Source organism: Rhinolophus hipposideros, assembly GCF_964194185.1.
Source record: "Rhinolophus hipposideros genome assembly, chromosome: 1".
NCBI classification, from domain to species: domain Eukaryota; kingdom Metazoa; phylum Chordata; class Mammalia; order Chiroptera; family Rhinolophidae; genus Rhinolophus; species Rhinolophus hipposideros.
The window spans coordinates 20,538,659-20,559,567 of NC_138047.1; the positions used below are offsets into that span (position 1 = coordinate 20,538,659).

The window sequence follows — 20,909 nt, forward strand, 5'->3', positions numbered from 1 at the left end:
GGTTTTATTTTTAACTATCTATAGTTATTTTTTTAACATGTTTCTTTAAGTAGTAGAGAGAGAGTAGGTTTAGTAAAAGGATCAGGGAAGCAGAAATATATTTGCATAGTCAAGAATTAAATTCCAGTGTTAAATCTTACCCACTGAGGAGTGGACTATGGTAAAATTCCTTACTATTTGGTTATCAAATGTCTCTCTCTTTTTTTTATTAAAATTTATTGGGGTGACAATCGTTAGTAAAGTTACATAGGTTTCAGGTGTACAATTCTTTAATACATCATCTATATATCACATTGTGTGTTCACCAATGGAAGGAGTCAGTTCTCTTTCCATCACCATATATTTGATCCCCTTTATCCTCCTGTACCACCCCCCTTCCCCCCACCCTCTGGTAACCATTAAACTATTGTCTATGTCTATGAGTTTTTGTTTCTTCATTTGTTTGTCTTGTTCCTTTGTTGTGTTCAGTTTTATATACCATATATCAATGAAATCATATGGTTCTCGACTTTTTCTGTCTGAATTTCTTTATAAATGGGGAGTACCTCTTAAAACATCTGTCTCTGTGAGCGGTCAATTTTCAACAAATCCTTTCTGAGCATGCTCCAGTCCCCACTGGACTAGCCACCAAAATATCCCGACTGTGGACCTCTCAGAGGGAGAACTACCACCCCAACTTTCTGATGCTTCCTCTGGAAGATTTTCGGAGTTTTCCACCATGCTTTCCTCTTCCACCACGCAGTTGATTTCCTTTCAGCAAAATCCCTTTCTCTCTTCTTCACATGCACTTTTTTAGTCACTTTCTCCCTCCTGTATTTATATTTTTGCCCACTTACCACTGAAAGCAGCTTCTTTCTTCACTGTCTCTTTCCAGTGCTCACAAGTTTCTAAGCAGATTTGCTTGTGAAGAAGAAACCGTCAGATTTCCTCAGAAACATTTTCTAGGCTACTCAATCCAAGGAATCAGTGCCACCAACTCGAAAACCTTTATAACTCCCCAGTAGCCTCTGCAGCATTCCCACAACATTTCCTTCTAATTAAATGTATCAGCGTTTAACACAATGTACTTAACACGATGTTTTTCTCTACTTTTAAAATTACTCATATAGCAACTGTCCTGGCTTTACTTTTTTATTACAAATATATAGTTTTCTGCATCAAAGACATACTGTGGATAAAATAGATTTTGTGTGTGTGTGAGCTGGCTTGAGAACTGGACCACCATTTATAACCTCATTTCGAAACATAAATATATGCTGAGTGCCAAACATTTAGCCTAAAACCTTCTGAAATACAACCCGTCTATTAATTGAATATATATGCCAACTGTGACTCTCCTCACATAAGCCTCAAAGTCCGAAAAGGCCTGAACAGGATTCAGTTTTCACAATAATAACTGGTACGATTTGGTTATACCAGCAAGTTTTGAGAAGCACACACTGGCTGCCTATGAAAGCCACTCACTACCATGGTCATTCTGTACCCTGTGGCTGTTCAAGAAGACGGTGCCCAGGAGATCTCACCCATATCCACCTCACTTGGTGCCCAAATACAGAGTACCAACAACTGAATTAGGGTTGGGGGCCGTCAGCAAGGACACACTCACATGCCACGAGAAGTCGGTGAGTTCTTTTATTTAACTACTTGCCTCACAACAGGTGTCATGGGGATTCGCTTAGCCTGCGTTGTCAACACTGTTCGAACATACAAGTGTGAGGGTCAGTGGCATCATGAGCGGATGATGGGCTTCAGGAAAAGTGGAGGGGCCTGCCTAGGCCCTCGTGGTAGCCAGCTCAAGCGGGTGTGAAGGTGTGGCCGTGCCTTGGGCACACTCACTACTGCTTTCCCTTGTGCCTGTCAGGGAGAAAGTTGCTATCTTTGGTTGTTTGTTCCTCCCGTGATGGTGTCACTTCATCAAGGTCATTTCTCTGTCTTCTGTAAACTTCGCGGCATAAGCAGATGGCCAGGAAGGTCCTGCGTCCCTGCTTCATGGTCTGTGTCAAGAGGTAGAGGACTTTCATGAGGCAACTTCTCCGCATTCTACCGTCTACAACATTTTGAAACATTCAACTGTCTGCAGCATTCAGACCAATCCATTAAATCTAATTCATTCCAGATCCTTCTTGGAACAAAATTTTAGAGTTAAGTATTTCTCAACTATTCTAAAGGCAGTAAAATAATGGTTTCAAAATACCAATTTTCTTATTTTGGTGGAGTCTATCCTGAGGTTTGGAGAGCCCTTCAAACAGGCTATATGATTTCTAGATAAGATGATGTTGAAAAACTAAACACTATTAAGTATCTGAAGTGCATAAAAAATAAAGGATTTTTTTAGTTGGCAAAATTTTGTAATGAACAGCCAAATGTGAGATGCGGAGAAAGGGCTATAGAATGTAAGACTGTTCTCAGGAGAGGGAAACAAACGAAATACTCAAATTCAATTTGTGTTAAGATCACAATACAACACTCTGGGCCCAAGTTCAAGGAAGAATCCCGAGGTAGAAATGCTCCGACAGAAACTACACTGGGACAACCGACACAAGAGAGAAAGCCAGTGTTGTATAAGGAACTGTCTTTGGAGCCTGGAAAGCAGGAGGTCCCGACTAAGAAATCGTCTCTTGAACAAGACCATTCCCTCAGGAAGTCCAAATTACAATCAAATAGTACAAACATGGAAAGCAGAAACACAGAAACCGTTCATCAAGATTATAGCCTTGCAAATAGTTTTTTTATTTGTTACATCAGTGATCCCACAGACAGTGGCTTGGCTTGGCAAATTTGCATAGTTTTGTCTCATCCTTAAGAGAATTTTCTTTTTTCATAACTGCCTCCACTTATTTACTGCTTCTTATTAATTCAGAATGCAGGGATACTCACTCTTTTCTCCTTCTCTCCTTCTCTCCTTTTCCTCTCTCTCTCTCTCTCTCTCTCTCTCTCTCTCTCTCTTTCTCTCTCCGCCCCCCCCCCAAAGAAGAATTTCATTCACCCTTTACTTTTTAACAGTGCCTACAGATCCAATTGTTTGGCTACCAACAAGAATATACTCCTCGGGGCCAATTTGTCTTTACCTTATCTTCTCTGTAAGATGGTCTTCAGGTTCTCATGTATATTTTAAAATGTAAAACACATGTCCAACAACTAAGAAAAGCTGCAAAATTACCAATGGAATGAATTAATTCTTTTAGTTATGCTTTGCATGAACTTTTCAGGATGTTAAAAAAAAAAAAGTAGGTTTCGCTCCCAACAAATCCTTAAGGTTTATGTCTTAAAGAAAATTACATGGTAGACTGACCCCCTGGGCTTGTCTCTACTTCAATTTAATTATAGGCGAAGAGTTACATGAGAGAAGTCCACCATCTCTTGAATACTAGGAATACCTGAAATCCAAAGACAAATTACAAACAACAAAAAAGATAGTATGTGTTGCATTTGTTTGGGTTCACAGAGCCCTTAATTTTATTTCATCCAACTCTCTCCTTCAAAAGCTGCATTTCCAACTGTACTGCACATTCCAGCTACACAGTATCCCTTTAGCCCATAAATTTAAACCTATACCAGAGTGAAGAGTTTGGTGAAGAGTTATGAAAATAGAAAACTCCTGCTGGGGTCAAAATCTGAGTAACAGCTGGGGAAAGAACCATATTTACTAACAATTGTTTCCTTATTGCAGAAAGGAGCAATTCTCATATTTGTTCTGAAGAAGATACTTGAGTGTTTACTACCAGCTTCTCATAGCACTTGGCAAATGTTACTCTGAATTTGAGTGTCTGCCTAACATGGGTGCTGAGAAGCCAGCTTCCCTCACCTCTGAGGATTTCAGATTAAGGAAAAACATGACCTATGGGTTCACGATCAATTGTGAAACAGGCTCCAAAAGTTCATCTGGAAAATAGGCTTTAAGTGTTGTTTACATTTTTTAGAGTACTTTTTCCGTGTGTGTGTGTGTGTGTGTGTGTGTGTGTGTGTGTGTGTGTTTGGAGGTTTTGTTTTGTGTTTTGAAATAATTTCTGGAATACCGTTTGAGAAAACTGGTTTGCAAGCCATTTGAAGACTTTCTGACTATACCGTTTAAGGGTAGCATTGCTCTATCTGCAAAACAATATTACTGAAAAAAGAAACATCTTTTATCAACCTCAGCTGTGTGATGTAGTCATTCTGTAGCTGGAAGTAAGTCCTATGTTTTACTGAAAGACCACTTGTAAATATTTGTGAATGATGATACACCAGGGGCCACCAGTATAGGAGGTTCTTGATCTATACACAAGCTGCATCGCACAGGAAGTTGAAGAGTTTTCTTCTGTTATTTTACTACTACTATTACTACTACTACTACTACTACTATTACTACTAATAGTAGTAGTAGTAATAAAATAATAATAATAATAGGCTGTAACTTGGGAATAAAGAAACATTCCCTAGTTCCTTCCAGTACCTCTTCTCTGTAGTTTGATCAAAGAGAGAGAGAGAGAGAGAGAGAGAGAGAGAGAGAGAGAGAGAGAGAGAGATTTTATGATAGAAAGTATAAGGGGATCTTAGAGATTTTCACAATTTTCTATCTAAGCTCAGATTCTAACCTGATGCTGTTAAGGCTTTCCTATCAGACTCTCCTTGAGCAACGCCTGGCTTTCCCTCGTTCTCACTGAGCCGGGCCCTACCATTGTCTGGAATATTCGCTTCTCTCCAGTCGGCATGCGTGGGGCTGACTCTTCACTTTCATGCTTTATCATCCCAGTTCTTTGAATATCACTTGGAAGGACACCACCTCTGAAATAGTCAAGAGCCAAGCCTTCAAATCAATCTCCAATTTTTATAGTTTTCTCACTTAACTCCACGAGAACTTTTCCTCCTTGATATGAAAACACTCTCAAGACTGCCCTTGGCCATACTTTCTTTCCTGCCAAGCCTGGAATCCACGATGAGTTGGTTGAAACATTCTTTTACAAGCTCCCTTACTCAGCCTTCCTTCTCCATCCTTCCAAGTCCCTGCCCTGAAAATCTCCATCATGCACGGCCCAGTATTTTGGCTTCTCTACCCTTTAGGCTGATGATGGGAAGTGCTCACTGGGCGGCCAGCATCTGGAGGAATCCGCCCTGCCATTCTGATGGTCTCTCCTTCCCACTGTCTTCGCTGGCTTCTCCACACCTTCATTACTTGTATCTCCTATCCAGCCTCTCTAGCGTTACTGTTAGCAGGTGACCTTAAAGCAAGAGAATCTTCAAATGGCCCATTTTGCATCCCCAATTGTCCTACCCCCAACACACACACACACACACACACACACACACACACACACACACTCCTTCTTATTGTCTCTTCCTCATCTCCAGCTCCTTTCCATCACTTTCAGAGGAAGGAGTGTTCTCCAAAATCTAGTTCCAGATTTAACTTTGCTACATTAAGTATCCCGTTTCCTGCATCCCCAACCTCTTCCTCTCTACTAGTTCCTTCCTCAAATCCTATAAACTTACTTAAATTTCCTCCATCTTCAAAACAAACAGTAAGCATATAACTTAGCTCTGCATCCTCTTCCAGAACGAGCCCCTTTTTCCTTCCATTTTTAGCCAAGCTGTACTTCCTGTCCCTAATTTCTTATTTCTCTTTTATTCTTATTGTAATTGTAAAATGGGGTTGTTTTTTGTTGTGATTGTTGTTGTTGTTGTTTTCATATTAAACAATACTAAATGTCCATCATAAGAATATATCAGGCAATGTGGAAAAACATAAAGAAAAAATTTTTAATTTCTGATAATGTCACCACTCATTCACTATTACATTTCCCATTTATTTTTGCATTAATTTAATTTTCCATTTCACTATATTGCCAACAATTAAGTATACTCTTTAAAAATTGATAATATCATTATCATACTTAAAAATAAATTAGCAGTCTGCTTAATATAATCAAATCTCTACCACTGATAATACTTAAACAACTATTCTTCCAGATTCTTTTTCTATTTATAGATATATAAGTATACACTCATTTTCTATTAAAATACACAATCTTATTATATAAGCTGCTTTGTAACCTGCCTTTTTCCCTTACTAAGATTGTGTATCTTTCTAAATTACTATGTAGCTCTACATCACCGTTTTAAAAATCATCCAGTAGTCTTTGTATTAATGTCATAATTTATTTAACCAGTAACCTATATAAACCCATAAAGTTTTATAGTATTATCTTTTGTCTCCATTATAAATCACTGCTAAGAACATCCATTTTTTGTTTTGGTGCTTTCTTATTGGAGAAACAAGGCTGCATCTCATCTCTGAGCCACTGGGAATTGCTTCAATAGGAGAATAAGAAAAAGATTTAATTTCATACTTTTTCAAAAAGATTATCCATTTGTTCAAACCCATTCACTCTTTAGCTTCTGTAGTTCAATTTTCACCCATACTAATTCCCTGTTCAAGAAAGGTCATCCATAAATTCTTTGGTTTTTTTTCCTTTTTTTTTTTTTAAATTGAGATATAATTGATATATAACATTATATTAGTTTCAGGTGCACAACATAATTCGGTATATGCACATACTGCAAATGATCACCACAATAAGTCTAGTTAACTTCCATCACTACACAGTTATAATTTCTTTTCTTGTGAGGAGAACTTTTAAGATCTACTCTCTTAGTAATGTTCAAATATACAACACAGTATTGTTAACTATATCCCAGGACTTATTTATAACTGGAAGTTTGTGCCTTTTGACCCCCTCCACTCATTTCACCTGCCTGCCACCAATCTGGCAACCATCTATCTCTTCCTTGTATCTAATGAGCTCCATTTTTGTTTGTTTGTTTGTTTATTTGTTTGTTTGATTTTACATTCCATATATAAGGGAGATCATACACTATTTGTCTTTCTTTGTCTGACTTAGTTCATTAACATAATGCCCTCAAGGTCATCTATGTCACAAACAGCAAAATTTCCTTTTTATGGCTAAGTAATATTCCATCAGAGGTAGGTAGATAGATGATAGATAGATAGATAGATAGATAGATAGATAGATAGATAGATAGATAGATACCACGTTTTCTTTATTCATCCATCCATGAACACTTAGGTTGCTTCATGTCTTGGCAATTATAAATACTGCAGTGCACATGGGGATACAGATATCTTTTCAAATTAGCATTTTCATTTTCTTCAGATAAATACCTAAAGAAGTGGAATTGCTGGATCAGATGTCCATAATTTCTCAAGTGACAATTAAATGAATACATTTAGTCCTAACGCTTCTTTACTTCTCTGCAGGATCTGGCATTCTTAGTTACTCCCATCTTTTTGCAACTTTCATGTCCTTAGGCTTCCATTGATTCATACTCCCATGTCTGCTGTCTTCCATCTTCTGTTTCCTCACTGCATCTCCTTCTTCTCCCTGTTTTCTGGCATTTCCTGGGCTCTCCTGTGTGACTTCCTGCTTCTCATTTTCCATTTTTCTCTCTGAGCAACTTAGACCAGTCAGCAGGCTCTTAGGTATACCTTAATCGGTGCTGATGGGGAACAGCCATCAGAGGGCACATCAAATAGGGGCTGAGGTCTACCTAGGGCAGGTGAGCAGCAGGGAGCACTGGGGAACAGTTCTACATGCCAGGGATCAGGCTGCAGGGGGCTCTTGTGAGAAATGAGGCTGGAAAGCAGACTGATGGCAGTGCCTACACGGCTGTGCATGACAGACCGGCAACTCTGGACTCTCTGTTTGCCCAGTAGGTGTTTTTAGGTTCCTAGGATATCCTGAACCCTGTCATTTCATCTTTTGTGGTTCATCCTGCATCTGCAAAGTGGGACTGTCTTGTTTTCATCCCACAGAGATGAGCATACAATTATAACTCCTGCGACGACAAGGAACAACTGTATGAAAAAGATGTGCTTCTGGGAGACGGGGCGGGAAGAGCAGAAAATTAGGCTTCTGTATTCAGTTAGTCTAAACCAAAGACTGTTCACGGGATGTTATGTGTGATTTATTAGAATTCTCAAAATATGTATTCAATCATCAGATGGACCCAGCCTGGAGCCTGAGATAAAATCCTAAATTCTAGAATATTAGCAAAACCAACTCAGGCCTGAAAAAAAGCTCCATTACGGCACAGTGTTCGTGGGGCACGGTTTGGAAAAGTCGTTTTCATTAGCATGTGGTTCTCTCCTGAGGCAGCACTTCTTAGAAATACAGGAGTGTGGGGCTCAGACATGCTGAAGTCTGGTTCTTGCTCAAGTCAGGCTGTGTCCCCCCCGTCAGCGCCTCATGTTGCTGCCGCCTCGGGATCCATTCCTCACACAGAAATTTCCTCCGTGTAACCTACGCCAATACATAATGAGAGGAAAGTAATAAGAGAACAATGACTCAGGCTGGAAAGTCACTCCACGTTTCCTATCCTTCTGGAGAAATCACGTCTGCTTAAAATCTCATCCTCACAAGATAAGCTTTCCAGGTGCATTCCCCAAGCCTCATGAATGCCTCTACTTGGCGAATGGAAAGGTTGTTCCTTTTCGGTATGGTTCCTTTTGCTGTGGAACATGCTGCTGGTAAGTCAGAACATGTCTGAATTTTCACGTGAATCATACTGCGTTGAGAAAAAAATTGCCTAGAGCTCAAGGCTAATGAAAAGGTAACAAGTGTTCATGTGTATGTGATATCTCTTCCTTCCGTTTACAGCCAGCTAACGCCCCAGAGAACACCCCCGAGCTGAGCGCCTTTCTGCGAAACTCAACCATCCCTCATCTTGTCAGGAAAAGAGATGTTTCTGTGCTGGAGCCCCACAGACAGAACCCCGCAAAAATCCTGGTGAGTCATCGCGTGTACAGAACCGAGGAAACGATCAGATTGCACAGAACTCCCACATGCAGATGGTTTTAACTTCAAGTATTGTTGTTCACTCTCCTCCAATGCTCAGAGATGCCTGACATTTTTCTGGCGGTACATATTGTGAGCAATGAAAGTGATTTTTCTATGGGGACTAATGAGTATTTGCAATGTAACGTTTCCACCCTCTCAACCTGCCGCGGAGGCCACACTGGAGAAGTAATGATAAAAACATAAAATGTGACTGTTAATGTATTTCAAGAATGTAAAGATTCGAGCCTGTCCCCAGACACTGCACTGATGAGAGTTTGAAGTGAGGCTGAAGAAGGGCTGCCCGTGCCATGCGTGGGTTTTTGGACTCTTACACCTGTCAGCGTCCTGGGCTTGTCCGCAAGAGATAGGAAGGCCATTTTCCGGTTTCCTGGCCAAAACTCCCGCAGAGCCTTAGCACTGGAGTCTGTGATAGATCCAGCCTGAGCTTAGTCAGCTCTTTGCAAAACTGGGGCCCGCATGCCTGAGTCAGCATTGTCAATCCAGTTCTTTCTCTTGTTGTAATTTGAATGTTAATGTCACTGAACTATCCACGTAAAAGGGTTAAAATAGGTTTTTAAAAAAATATGTCTTGAACATGCTCTGACATTTATTTATTTCATATTGACAATATAAAAAGTTTCAAACATGGAAACGGATAGAAAAGTACAACAAGCAAGTCTGACTTAATGAGTTAAATTTAAGTCAAGAGAGGAGCGTTTGTTATAATAGAAGTACCTGAAATTACATGGCAAAATCTATGGAAGTTGGCAGACTGTGATTCGATGATACTGTAACATTTTTAAAAACGTAAGCACAGGGAGTCAATATGCTATTGAGTTTAGACTAAATTTATAAAATTATGCATATCATTATTTTTAAGAAGCTTCCAGGAGGAATAATAGAACAGAAAACAATAATTTAAGTCTTGGAGATGTAATGTACAGCACGGTGACTATAGTTAATAACACCATACTGTATATTTAAAAGTTGCTAAGCAAGTAAATCTTGAAAGTTCTCATCACAAGAAAATAAAATATGCAATTATGTATGGTAACAGATGTTAACTAGACTTACTGTGGTGATCATTTTGCAATATATACAAATATCAAATAATTATGTTATACATCTGAATCTATTATTTATACCTCATTAAAATTTTTAAATATTTTTAAAAAAGAAAATTATTGACATCTATAGAATTCTAATATGCAGTAGCAATGGGAAAGCTTGCTACTCTGTAGAACCAGTGTCCAAACCTATGGGGACCAACAATTTGGAAAATCAAGATTCAACTATGTTTTTTCAATTTCCACTTCAGCGTGTCTCATGAATACAAAAGATAGTGGAGATCAATAACCAAAATTATTTTGTAAACTATGTGATCTGTTATAGGATAAGATTTTTTCCTTCTATTTTGTTCACATTAAAGATTTTTAATGAAAGATGATTTCTAACCTCTGAATATCATAGAAACTTATTACTTGCAGATGAGAGCAAGGCAATCCTTGATTTCCATGTCTGATTTTGTTAACTCGTGTTTTATTCCCTTTCTCTCTTATTGGTTGAAAAATTGCAAATCATATGCCTCCCCATGTCCTCAAGTCAAAATAATTCTGGATAGAAAGTGATTATGCAAAGTTTATTCTAAAATCAAAAGCTAAATAAGACCTCCCACTGTTTTTGTTTAGTTACAAACAACTTACTGGATCACATTTCTGATTCGGAATTTGAAAGTGCAAAATGCCAACATCCTGTGCTGGGATCATAATTTCCAATTTGCATAGGAAAAATCTGTATCTGTAACACTGAAATGTAATTTCTCCCTGCGGAAGAATGTCCTTGCCTTTCTCATCTTGGGCTCCTGCTGCTTTTGCAGTTAATCACCCCCATCTCCTCTCCCAGCTTCCTTCTCATTTTTCTAACTCAGTTTATAGAAACCTTATCTTTCTTAACCCTCTTCAGCACTTGGTACTCTTGACCACTTCCTGAAACCATCAGCTCCCTTGGCTTCTCCCAGAACATTCTCTCCTAGTTCTCTTCCTACCTTTTGAGTTCCCACTTTCACTATTTCATGGACTTCTCTCCCGCCCATCCTTAATTGCCCCCAGAGCTCAGGATTCCATCCTCAGCCCCTCCTCTTTTCTCCCATTGACTTTGCTCTTTCCAGGAAATTTCTTGCATTCCTAGGTGCCTCCCTTACTGCACTGGAGACTTGGAGGGCTCGCTGTATATGTTCATCTGGCTGTCTGATAGACACTCCAGTCCACATGTCCAAAACTCTGTCTCCATGTGCTTCTTCGCTAGAATTCGCAATCTCAGTAATGCCACTACCCATCCACCCAGTTCCCCAAGCCAAGACAGCTCCCTCTTCCCCTCCCTGTCCTTCATCCCAACCTCCCATTAATCACCATGTATCTGTTCTACTTCCGAAACTTCTATAAAATGCATCTTCCTTTTCCCATTTCCACTGCCTCAGTTCAGGGCCTCATCATTTCTCACTTGGACTCTTGCAACAAGCACTTACCATCCTCCTTGCTTCCTACTCTCCTCTTTCCATACTTTCCTCACGTACCACCTGATCCCTGAAATACAAACATGATCATATCCCTTGCTTAAAATGCTTCATGGGCTCCCCGGTGCCTCCTGAATAAAATCTAAAGTGCTTAGCACAAATAGGAAGATTCTTTACCACCTACACTTTCTCTCTCCCCTATCTCATTGCCATCTGCCCACCCCACCCCCAAATGTCCTTTTCTCCTTTTTCCTGAACATGCACTTATCTTGTACGAGAGAACCACGTCCTCATCATCCTGTACATCCTGATAACTCTGTCTCACCCTTCAAGATTTGTTCTAAGCATCACCTTCTCCAAAATCTCTCAACAGACCTAGCTAGAATTCTCAATCTCAGTAATGCCAGTACCCACCATCTTCAGGGAATTTACAAGAATTACCTCCTCTGACTCCCAGCCTCTTTCACTTCCAGAGGGTGGGATTGGCCATACACAGCATGTCAAATATGGAACATAGGTAAATATGGGCATCCTCACGGGTGGCGTGAACTGCAGAACTTTGAGAATTCCTGCTCCTGCTGGAGGCACAAGACCCTAAGCACCTCAGTGCCCAACTCCAGTAGAACAAGAGCAGCCCGGCCACCTGTGTTTGGAAACATCATGAAAAAAATCTAAATGTACTGCCATTTATCAGACACACATTACTGATCGTTTGGTTTTTAGACAGTTCTGAGGTTCTCAAAAAAAGTTCTCGTGGCCCCCTATTCCTCAGGTTTATCTCTGTGGTTTATCAATTTCACTAAACTGAACTGTCTCAGTAAACTACTTCACATAAATCCAAGAAGCTGGTTTTTATTGAGCATCTATAGGTCAGTGCCCAGTGCTTGAGACATGAAAAATAAACAGTAGTCCACACAATAAATTCATATCAGTGAGGGAGTGCAATTCGAGAAGTACCATCCTATGCATGAGCACATGGAAAATGGATGGGAAGTTTCCCTTTATTTCCATACTGGGATTCAATCAGAAAATACGATTTGATAGGTAGAATGTCATTATAATGAATACTTTCCAGGAACATGCATTTCATATATTAAAGGTTACCTGTTATAAGTTGGGTAATCCTAGAAACTAGTTTAAAAACAACTTCATGGATGGAACTCTCGGAAGATCCTGCTTTGTAACCAGGAAGTACTTTAGATGAAGAGAAGAATGTTATGGAAGAGATGCTTGTCAGTGGGTTAATAACTTTGGATCATTGAGATAATATACACTCAGGGACCTCCCTTGAAAGCCTTCCAGAACTTTGTTTAGTCCAGGGTCAGCTGTTGTGAATGTCTACAAAAAATGTCTTCCTGACTTCTGAGAAAATGCAATAAGAATTCAATCGCTGCTGCAGGAAGCTTGTTTTAAGTCCTTAAAAAAGAGCTTACATTTTGTGTTGTATTTATGTTCCATTTTATCTCTACATTACCATTGAAGTTGATGCCTCATTGCTACCAAACTGTTTTTTTCTTGGTTGTTTTAATGTACTTGTTCTTCATTTAAATTATTAATTTATGGATTAGGTGATGGCTTCTGAGGACATAAGATATAAATAAATTGACTTAAATGTTGATTCTGAACCACAATCTAAAAACACTGATTTGCCACCACGGTTGTTGTTTTTTGCAGAATTGTACAAATATCGAGTGTTTACATATCTCCTGTGCAGTGGGACGACTAGAAGGAGGAGAAAGTGCAGTCCTGAAAGTCAGATCACGGTTATGGGCCAAGACATTTCTCCAGGTAATAAAAAACACAGAAGTACATACATGCCACTCACAGGGAAACTTTTCTCAAAAGCTCAGTAGGAAGCTTCTCTTTCTAACAATTTTTAATGTTTTTAAAATTTTCCAGTTTTTATTTTAAAATTTTTTCAGATTTACTTTTTTTGTTTTTAAAAATATTTTTTATTAAACTTATTGGGGTGACATTAGTTAGTAAAATTATATAGGTTTCAAGTGTACAATTCTATACATCATCTATGTATTGCATTGTGAGTTCACCACCCAAAGTCCATCACCATATATTTGGCCCCCTTTTCTCTCTTCTGTCACCCCCCTTGCCTTCTACCCTCTGGTAAGTGCTAAACTATTATCTGTGTCTATGAGTTTTTGCATATATGTTTGTCATGTTCATTTGTTGCTTTCACTTTATATCCCACATATGAGTGAAATCATATGGTAGTCAAGACATTGACACAACTGAAGTGTTCTTCAATAGATGATTGGATGAATAGGATGTGGTATATATACACAATGGAACATTACTCAGCCACAAGGAAAGATGAAATAGTGCCATTTGCGACAACATAGTTGGATCTCGAGATTATCATGCTAAGTGAAAAAAGTCAGACAGAAAAAATCGAGAACCATATGATTTCATTCATATGTGGGATATAAAACTGAAAAAATATTTTAAATTAGAAATTTTGCTTAACTTTTCTTTAATTTTTAAAAGAAATTTCTGTGGCGGATTTGAGCCAAAATCAGCTGGTCATCTTTCCCATCAGATGAAGACAAATACTTTTTCAGCATGACTGAAATATTATTGACATATAATATATCTAAGTTTAAGGTATATGACATGATGATTTGATACATACATATACTGCAACATGATTACAACAATAAGGGCAGCTAACACTTCTGTCCTCTCACATGTTATCTTTTTTGTGTGGGTGTGGCAATAACTTTAAAGATCTTTTAACAACTTTCAGGTATATAATACAGTATTGTTAACTATAATCACTATGCTGTACATTAGACCCCCAGAATTTACTCATTGTATAGCTAGAAGTTTGTACCCTTAACCAATATCTCCCATTTCTCCTATCTCTGAGCCCCTGGCCAACCCCATTCTACTCTCTCTCAGTTTGGTTTTAGATTCCACATACAAGTGAGATCATACAGTATTTGTCTTTCTCTGTCTGACTTATTTTACTTAACATAATGCCTTCAAGGTCCATCCATGTTGTCACAAAAGAATGGATTTCCTTCTCTTTGTGGATGAATAATATTCCATATCATGTATATGGAATATTATATATATATATCTCCCGTATTTTAGGTGAAGACAATTTAAATAACCTGCCTCCCTAAGACCTTCAGGTAGCAACTTACATTCAAATAAGTCTATTTAGCTCACTACAATATACCCAAGTGCCTGGCACATAGTAACATAGTAGTTCCTCAGTAAATATTAGTTAATGGAAATGATGGTGAGTACAAGAACACAACTCAAGCCATATGCCAAGAAAAGTAAAAATAGAAATCAGTTTAGAAGGGAAAAGAGAGATTGGCCTAGAAAGTCCATCTTACCTAGTGACCCCACAGCCTGGGCTCCAGCCAGGATGGCATCTCAGTAAAGTTCCAGGGACGTGTGATATGTAGATTCCTTGAAGCTTTGGCTTGGCTATAGTGTGGTTTCCCACACTGCCATGGAAATCTCCATTGATTATGTGCATTTGAAAAGTTTTAAATCTCTTTTATACTAAGCAGATGAGTTTTTCTTATTTATTTAAATGATACTATTCTTTTGTGACCTTCTTGTTTAGAAAGGATTTGGGGGGCAGAGGGGGGAAACTAAATGAAACTCCTACCAAGTCTGTGCATTCTTGCCCATATTTTAGCTCCTAAAAAATATTTAGTTCATTGTGCCATAAATAATCAAATTATAAAATCCTTTTGAGTCCAGCTAATAAATATAGAATTTTACAGCTCTAGATTTTCATATTTTCTAATTCAAAATACCCCTGTAGTCTCAAAACTCTAATTTTGTTTCTAAAATAAGCAGGAGGAAAATTAAAAAAAAAAAAAAAAGGTTGTGTAGCTTTCTTTTTTAACTTAAGGCAGGGTTTTTTCAACTTTAGCATTATCAATATTTGGGATTGGATAATTCTTTGTTGTGGGACTGTCCTGTACAATATAGGATGTTCAGCAGTATCCCTGGCCTCTACCTACTAGATGCCAGTAGCAACTCTCAACCCAGTTGTGACAACCCAAAACATGTCTTCAGACATCGCTGATGTGCCCTGGGGGCAAAATTACCCCCATTTTAACGACTGACCAAAGGAGAAGTGCAGTACACAATTTACATTTTTTTAAAAGTTAAACCATTATTTATTCATTCACTCAACAAATATTTCTGGAGCGTCAGCTATCGCACCAGGCACTGCTTCAGGTCCCACTTGCATTCAATCAGTTTGTTCATGGTCACTCAGCTGTCACTTCCTGTTTAAGAGTTGGGGAGAAGAGTCTGACTGCACACCCAAGCCCGCACAGTCTAAATGATAACCAGACGCGTACATTCGTTCTATCACTTTGGGGATCAAATCCCACTGAAACAAGGGAGAACAACTTTTCAATGAAACATGAGTACAGTCATTGCAACACTACTGTCGAGAGAGAGAGAGAAAACAATGATTTTAGACAGCATGCATCGTTCTATCCACGACGTTCTATTCCAGTAGGAAGTCTAGAGAGTGAAAAGTGCATCTTCATTTTCCTGTTAAAAAAGACCTAGTGAGTCTGGAAGAAATCAATAGCAATGGAGGGCCTTTCCAAACAACAAATACTTAGCACAAGTAGAGTCAGACCAGAACAACCTGCAGGGGCATTCTGAAGTCCTACCAGAGCAAAGCCTCTCTCTCTCTCTCTCTCTCTCTCTCTCTCTCTCTCTCTCTCTCTCTCTCTCTCTTCTGTCTGGGAGGTTTTTGATTGTTTCATCATGCAACCCAGAAGGAGGTAAACATTTACTGCCCTCCTAACCCCAGATAGAAAGTTTACAATTCTTGTGTGACATGATTTGCTGCGCTGTGTTTGTTTCTGTCCACACAGTGAATATGCAAATTGGTGAGGAAAAGATTTTATTTAGGTTCATCTTAGATGCTCCCCTAGTCTGTGATTGTTGCTTGAAACAGCAGCCTCCCTTCAGCTTGAAGTTTTACCTGCAATTGTTTAGGTTTGGTCATCTCCCCAGTTAAATGTTTCTGTGAAATGTTGAGTCTTGAAACATGGACTACATAAAATGGATATGTGTTTCAAAATCATTCTTGAGAAGGACTTGGCAGGAAGGTGGGAGTGGGAGAGCTCGTATGGTTACCAGCCACACTAAGTATTTAATCAATTCAAAAGCATCCCTCTCCACTTCATGTGTTACCAACTCTGTAACCTTTATGAGGACCATGCTCATCATTGTGCAAAAGTGCATAGTAGAGGCAGCCCGTGGGCTGCAAACCACAGTTTCAATGAAGCGCCAATGACAGAAGACTAGGGCATTTTCTGAGGGTTAATAACTAGTTGGGATTGGTTGAAGGTCCAAGATATTGTCGAGGGATATTAACTGCAGCTGCTTTTTCAATCCTAAATTGCCGACAATATGGCAGTGATTCCTATTCCATGAGGAGATTGCTCCATGGAAGAGGAGATTTTTTTAACAGAAGAATAATATAGTTGTTATGTAAAGAGCATGGCTGAAAGCATTCAACTTGAAACATGGAATCAATAATATGACCCTGCTCATAATTGTTTCTCATGAATTAAATACTTACCTGTGCCATGCCTTTGACCTACAGCCACAGGATTAGTTTATCTTTGATGCCGACCCAGCCAATCATAGCCTAATAGCTCACATTTTTTTATTCCTTGGAGTTCCAGAACATCTTAGAAAAATGAAGAGAAAAAAATTCATTTTCTTCCTGAAAAGGGTAGAAGGCCCCTCGGTTTGGGAAAATACTTTAAAATAAAGAACAAATCAATCTGTGCGTTGTATTGTTTACAGGCCATTTGCCTACCCCCTGATTTGTTCAGGCCCCAGACTGTGCATGGCTGACATACACAGCAGAGGTGAGAGCATGGCAGTAGCCCCTTAGTATGACTGCAGCTGTCATTTAATAACATTACCTTCCCCTGCAACATCCTGAACTTCCTAATGTAACCAGTGGGAGAGGGTGTCCAATTTAATAACTGAAAGAACTAAACCTTTTATCAGGTGCTATAGGATGGGTGTTATGTGGAGTGGGAGGATCTTCGGAGAACCGAATCATCTGATGGCGGTCACTCACTGCCCATTCGTGTGGTCAGTCCAGCAGGACTGCTGACGCCCTGCTGTGCATGCTATCCTAGGTGCTGTGGAATGTATAAACCTGACTGTCCACGGTGTGTGCCTTCCATTTTGGTACAGTCTTGTTGGGGAGAAAAGTAACAGAGAAAAAGTTAAACAACAATGTGAAAATGCCAAACAATGTAAGACAAATATTGTCGCATCCCAGAGTATGGAAGCAGAATCTCTGAGCATGATCCTGGGTGTTTCTGAAGCTCAGCAAAACACGGTGGTTTGCAAACCCCCGGAAATGACCATAAAGATGGGTGATGAGTGGAAGGTGTGAGGAGCTGTCAAATGGTGGCCAAGAGCAGGGTGGATAAAGGAAGAAGGTAAAAAAAAGTCTCCTCAGAGAAACATGGTTCTCCACGTCTACAGTTCAAATCTCATCTCTTCTTCATTAAGAAATTTTCATACTCATAAATGCAGAATCACATAGGGCAAAAACTTTCCATCTAGTATCCACACAGAGATGGAGTTCTCCCATGATTTGTTTCCCAAAGACATGACTTCTAGAGCAAGAAAATTGTTTTCTGTCACTTTTTTAAATTGAACTTGGAGACTAAAGAACACATGTTCATTGGAAGTTTGAGAGCATGGACACATATTGAGTGTGTAATTACAATCCTCAGGCACAGAACCTCATGACCAGAAAATCATGTTTCTTCTGTGTCTTCCAGCCAGTGTGGTAAGGAGAGTAGATTTAAATCACCAAGTACACACAAGATTTTATGAACAAAGATTTCTACATTTTAAAAAACACTTCTCACACAAACAACAACAACAAAAATCCAGCTTTTAGTAAAAATGGAAATGCCAGGAAACAAAAGAACATCAGAAGAATAACAACCAAAAGAATTCTTTCAAATGAATAGAGTTGCTTATCCTGGAATGTAGGGTTAGAAAGAAAGAAAAAGCCAAAGATATAGTGCCTTTAAGTATATAAAAGTTTTGCATTCTCTGGCCTGCCCTTATCATGTAGAGGAAATGGGGTTCATTGAAGGGAGAAAAAAATCGGCCACAGGGGAAAAAAGTAAACTTTGTAAAAACAGAATTTTAACAAAATTATTACAATCCAACCTGTTGAACTGGTCTCAAGAAACCCAGCATTGCATTATAGATGGTGAAGTGCTGGTAAATGTTTAATAAACTGCTCTCTGGGAGGAGAAAAGCTCCGATATACAGCATTTGCTGACTCCCATGGTGCAAATATCCCCCCCCCATGGCCAATTTCAAGCTGCCAACATGATGTCACTGAACATGGAGTTGGGAAGAGATTCCTGCAGCTCACCATCATGTAGTATTTCTTTTACAGATACAATAGACATAAATACCGTGTTTCCTCGAAAGTAAGACTGGGTCTTATATTAAGGTTTGCTCTAAAAGACGCATTAGGGCTTATGTTCAGGGGATGTCATCCTGAAAAATCATGCTAGGGCTTATTTTCCAGTTAGATCTTATTTTGGGGGAAACACGGCAATATCAAGAGCATAGATAATAGTAAAATGCAATAAAATAATTAGTAAAGACTGACTTTTGAGTTTTTATTGCCTTTTAAAAAATAATTTACTAAAGTTTACATCTATGTAATTTAAATTTTAGTAATGGCTCTATTTAACAACTGGTACTCAGAATTCCTGAAACTTTAACGATCTCTCAAGAGCGATTATGAGCCAGCTTCAGCCCACCACTGGATAGATCTAATCATTGTCTCAAATAAACGGAGGAAAACCACAGAAAAACCATTCTTGAAATGGCTTTTCTTGACTTACTCTTAAATATTTTCCTTTGACTTTAATCAACAGTTAATATGAGAACCAATAAAAAGAACTCTTGCTACAAAGTTCTGTCAAAAACATTGTGTGGCTCTAGGCCTGGGGTTCTAAATAGGGGGATTCTGCTCTCCAAGGGGACATTGGCAATAATTAGAGACATTTTTGGTTGTTACAACTCGGGGAGGGGTGCCTGTGGCATCTGGCAGGTACAGGCTAGGAAGGCCGCCAAACATCCTACATTGCACAGGTTAGTAGCCCATCTAACCCAAAACCTAAACAGCACTAAGACTGAGACACCCTGCTCTGGGTCTTCTATATAAGATGAAATGTGATCGATTTCTGTATCATTTAGTACCAGTCTCTTCCCTAAAATATTTCCCTCTATAAAATAACAAGAATTTTGTGACCCACTTTGTCTCCCCTTTGTTCTTCACTAACAGCAACTAGATTAATTCTTCTGCTTACTCCCGTTTAGGACTCTGTCTGTTTTTTATTTTAATTTTATTGTACCAAGGTATTTGTTAATAAGACAAATTCTCCTTAGAAGTAGGAAGAGGATGAATGGTTGGTTGGACGGACGTCTGGATGGATGATGAATGAATGACGGATGGATGATGGGTGGACAGTTGGATGGATGTCTGGATAGATGATGGATGGATGATGGCTGGATGATGGATGACGACAGATGGATGTTCTGGATGGATGATGGATAGATGGATGGACAATGTTTTCCATTTCCAAACAGATGGCTAGTTGGGGGAAAAGTAAAAGACAAAAAATAAGACGGAGGAAAGTTTGCTTTGGAAATGGAAAACATTGAAAACAACTGGGTGGCTACCAGTATAACTTTTAAAGGCTTTATGTGGAATATATTTAAATGAGTATTTTTAATTTCAGAGAAAAAATGATCCCTATTCTCTTGCATCCTTGGTGTCCTTTGAAGTTAAGAAGATGCCTTATAAAGATCAGCCAGAAAAACTCCCAGAAGGAAGCATAGCAGTGAGTATCTTAAAAATAAAAAGATACAAATAATTTCCTTGAAATATTTTTTTTTTAAGCACTGTTCAGGTTGGGCTGGGTTTAAGTGCTTATTACATTGACTTGAGAAAAGTTTCCCTCTTCAGATCACTATTTTCTTACTTCAGTCTGCAAATTCCTTAGTATCATTTGATCAAATTTTTAAACTTTCAATGTAATTGTTTACCCCTCAAAAAGAATCACAGAGCAGGACTAATATCATTTTTTAATCCAGCCATTTTGTTTCAAAGAAGTCCAGGTAGCAGTGATCATTATGATGAAATCATACCAATTGTTTAATTTTAATGTGAATGAGTGGGAGGGAATTCTCTCTTCCCGAAAGCCAGTTGCCAGGGAGCAGCTGCATGACATTAGACAGTAATCTTTCCTTTCTATGTAAAGAACCATAATTTTTACCTGAGCAGAAAATGCATAGTATGAGCTTCATTTGAATGAAATGTTATTTTTCTAAAATTGAAGCTATTAAGTGTTACTGACACCCAAATCTCTGTCACAGCACAACTGCTAATATCCTCAGCACCCAGATAAGGCCATGCAGAAAGGAGAGGAGAATGAGTGAGAGGGGCTGAGCAGTTTCAGTCACCAAAACTCTGCCTTTACAGCGAA

At 38.9% G+C, this 20,909-nt stretch overlaps 1 protein-coding gene across 4 annotated transcripts in view; it reads left to right on the forward strand.

Annotated features, from left to right (window-relative positions):
• ITGA8 (integrin subunit alpha 8) overlaps window positions 1-20,909 on the forward strand; it is a 167,951-nt gene that overhangs the window by 134,377 nt on the left and 12,665 nt on the right. For all 4 annotated transcript variants that reach the window (XR_013993892.1, XR_013993893.1, XM_081057808.1 and 1 more), the window contains 3 exons: window positions 8,655-8,783; window positions 13,021-13,134; window positions 20,163-20,264. Coding sequence is in view for 2 of the 4 variants with exons in the window: in XM_081057808.1 (XP_080913934.1) it covers window positions 8,655-8,783; window positions 13,021-13,134; window positions 20,163-20,264 (345 nt within the window). In the remaining 2 variants the exon portion in view is untranslated. The remainder of the gene's footprint in view (window positions 1-8,654; window positions 8,784-13,020; window positions 13,135-20,162; window positions 20,265-20,909) is intronic.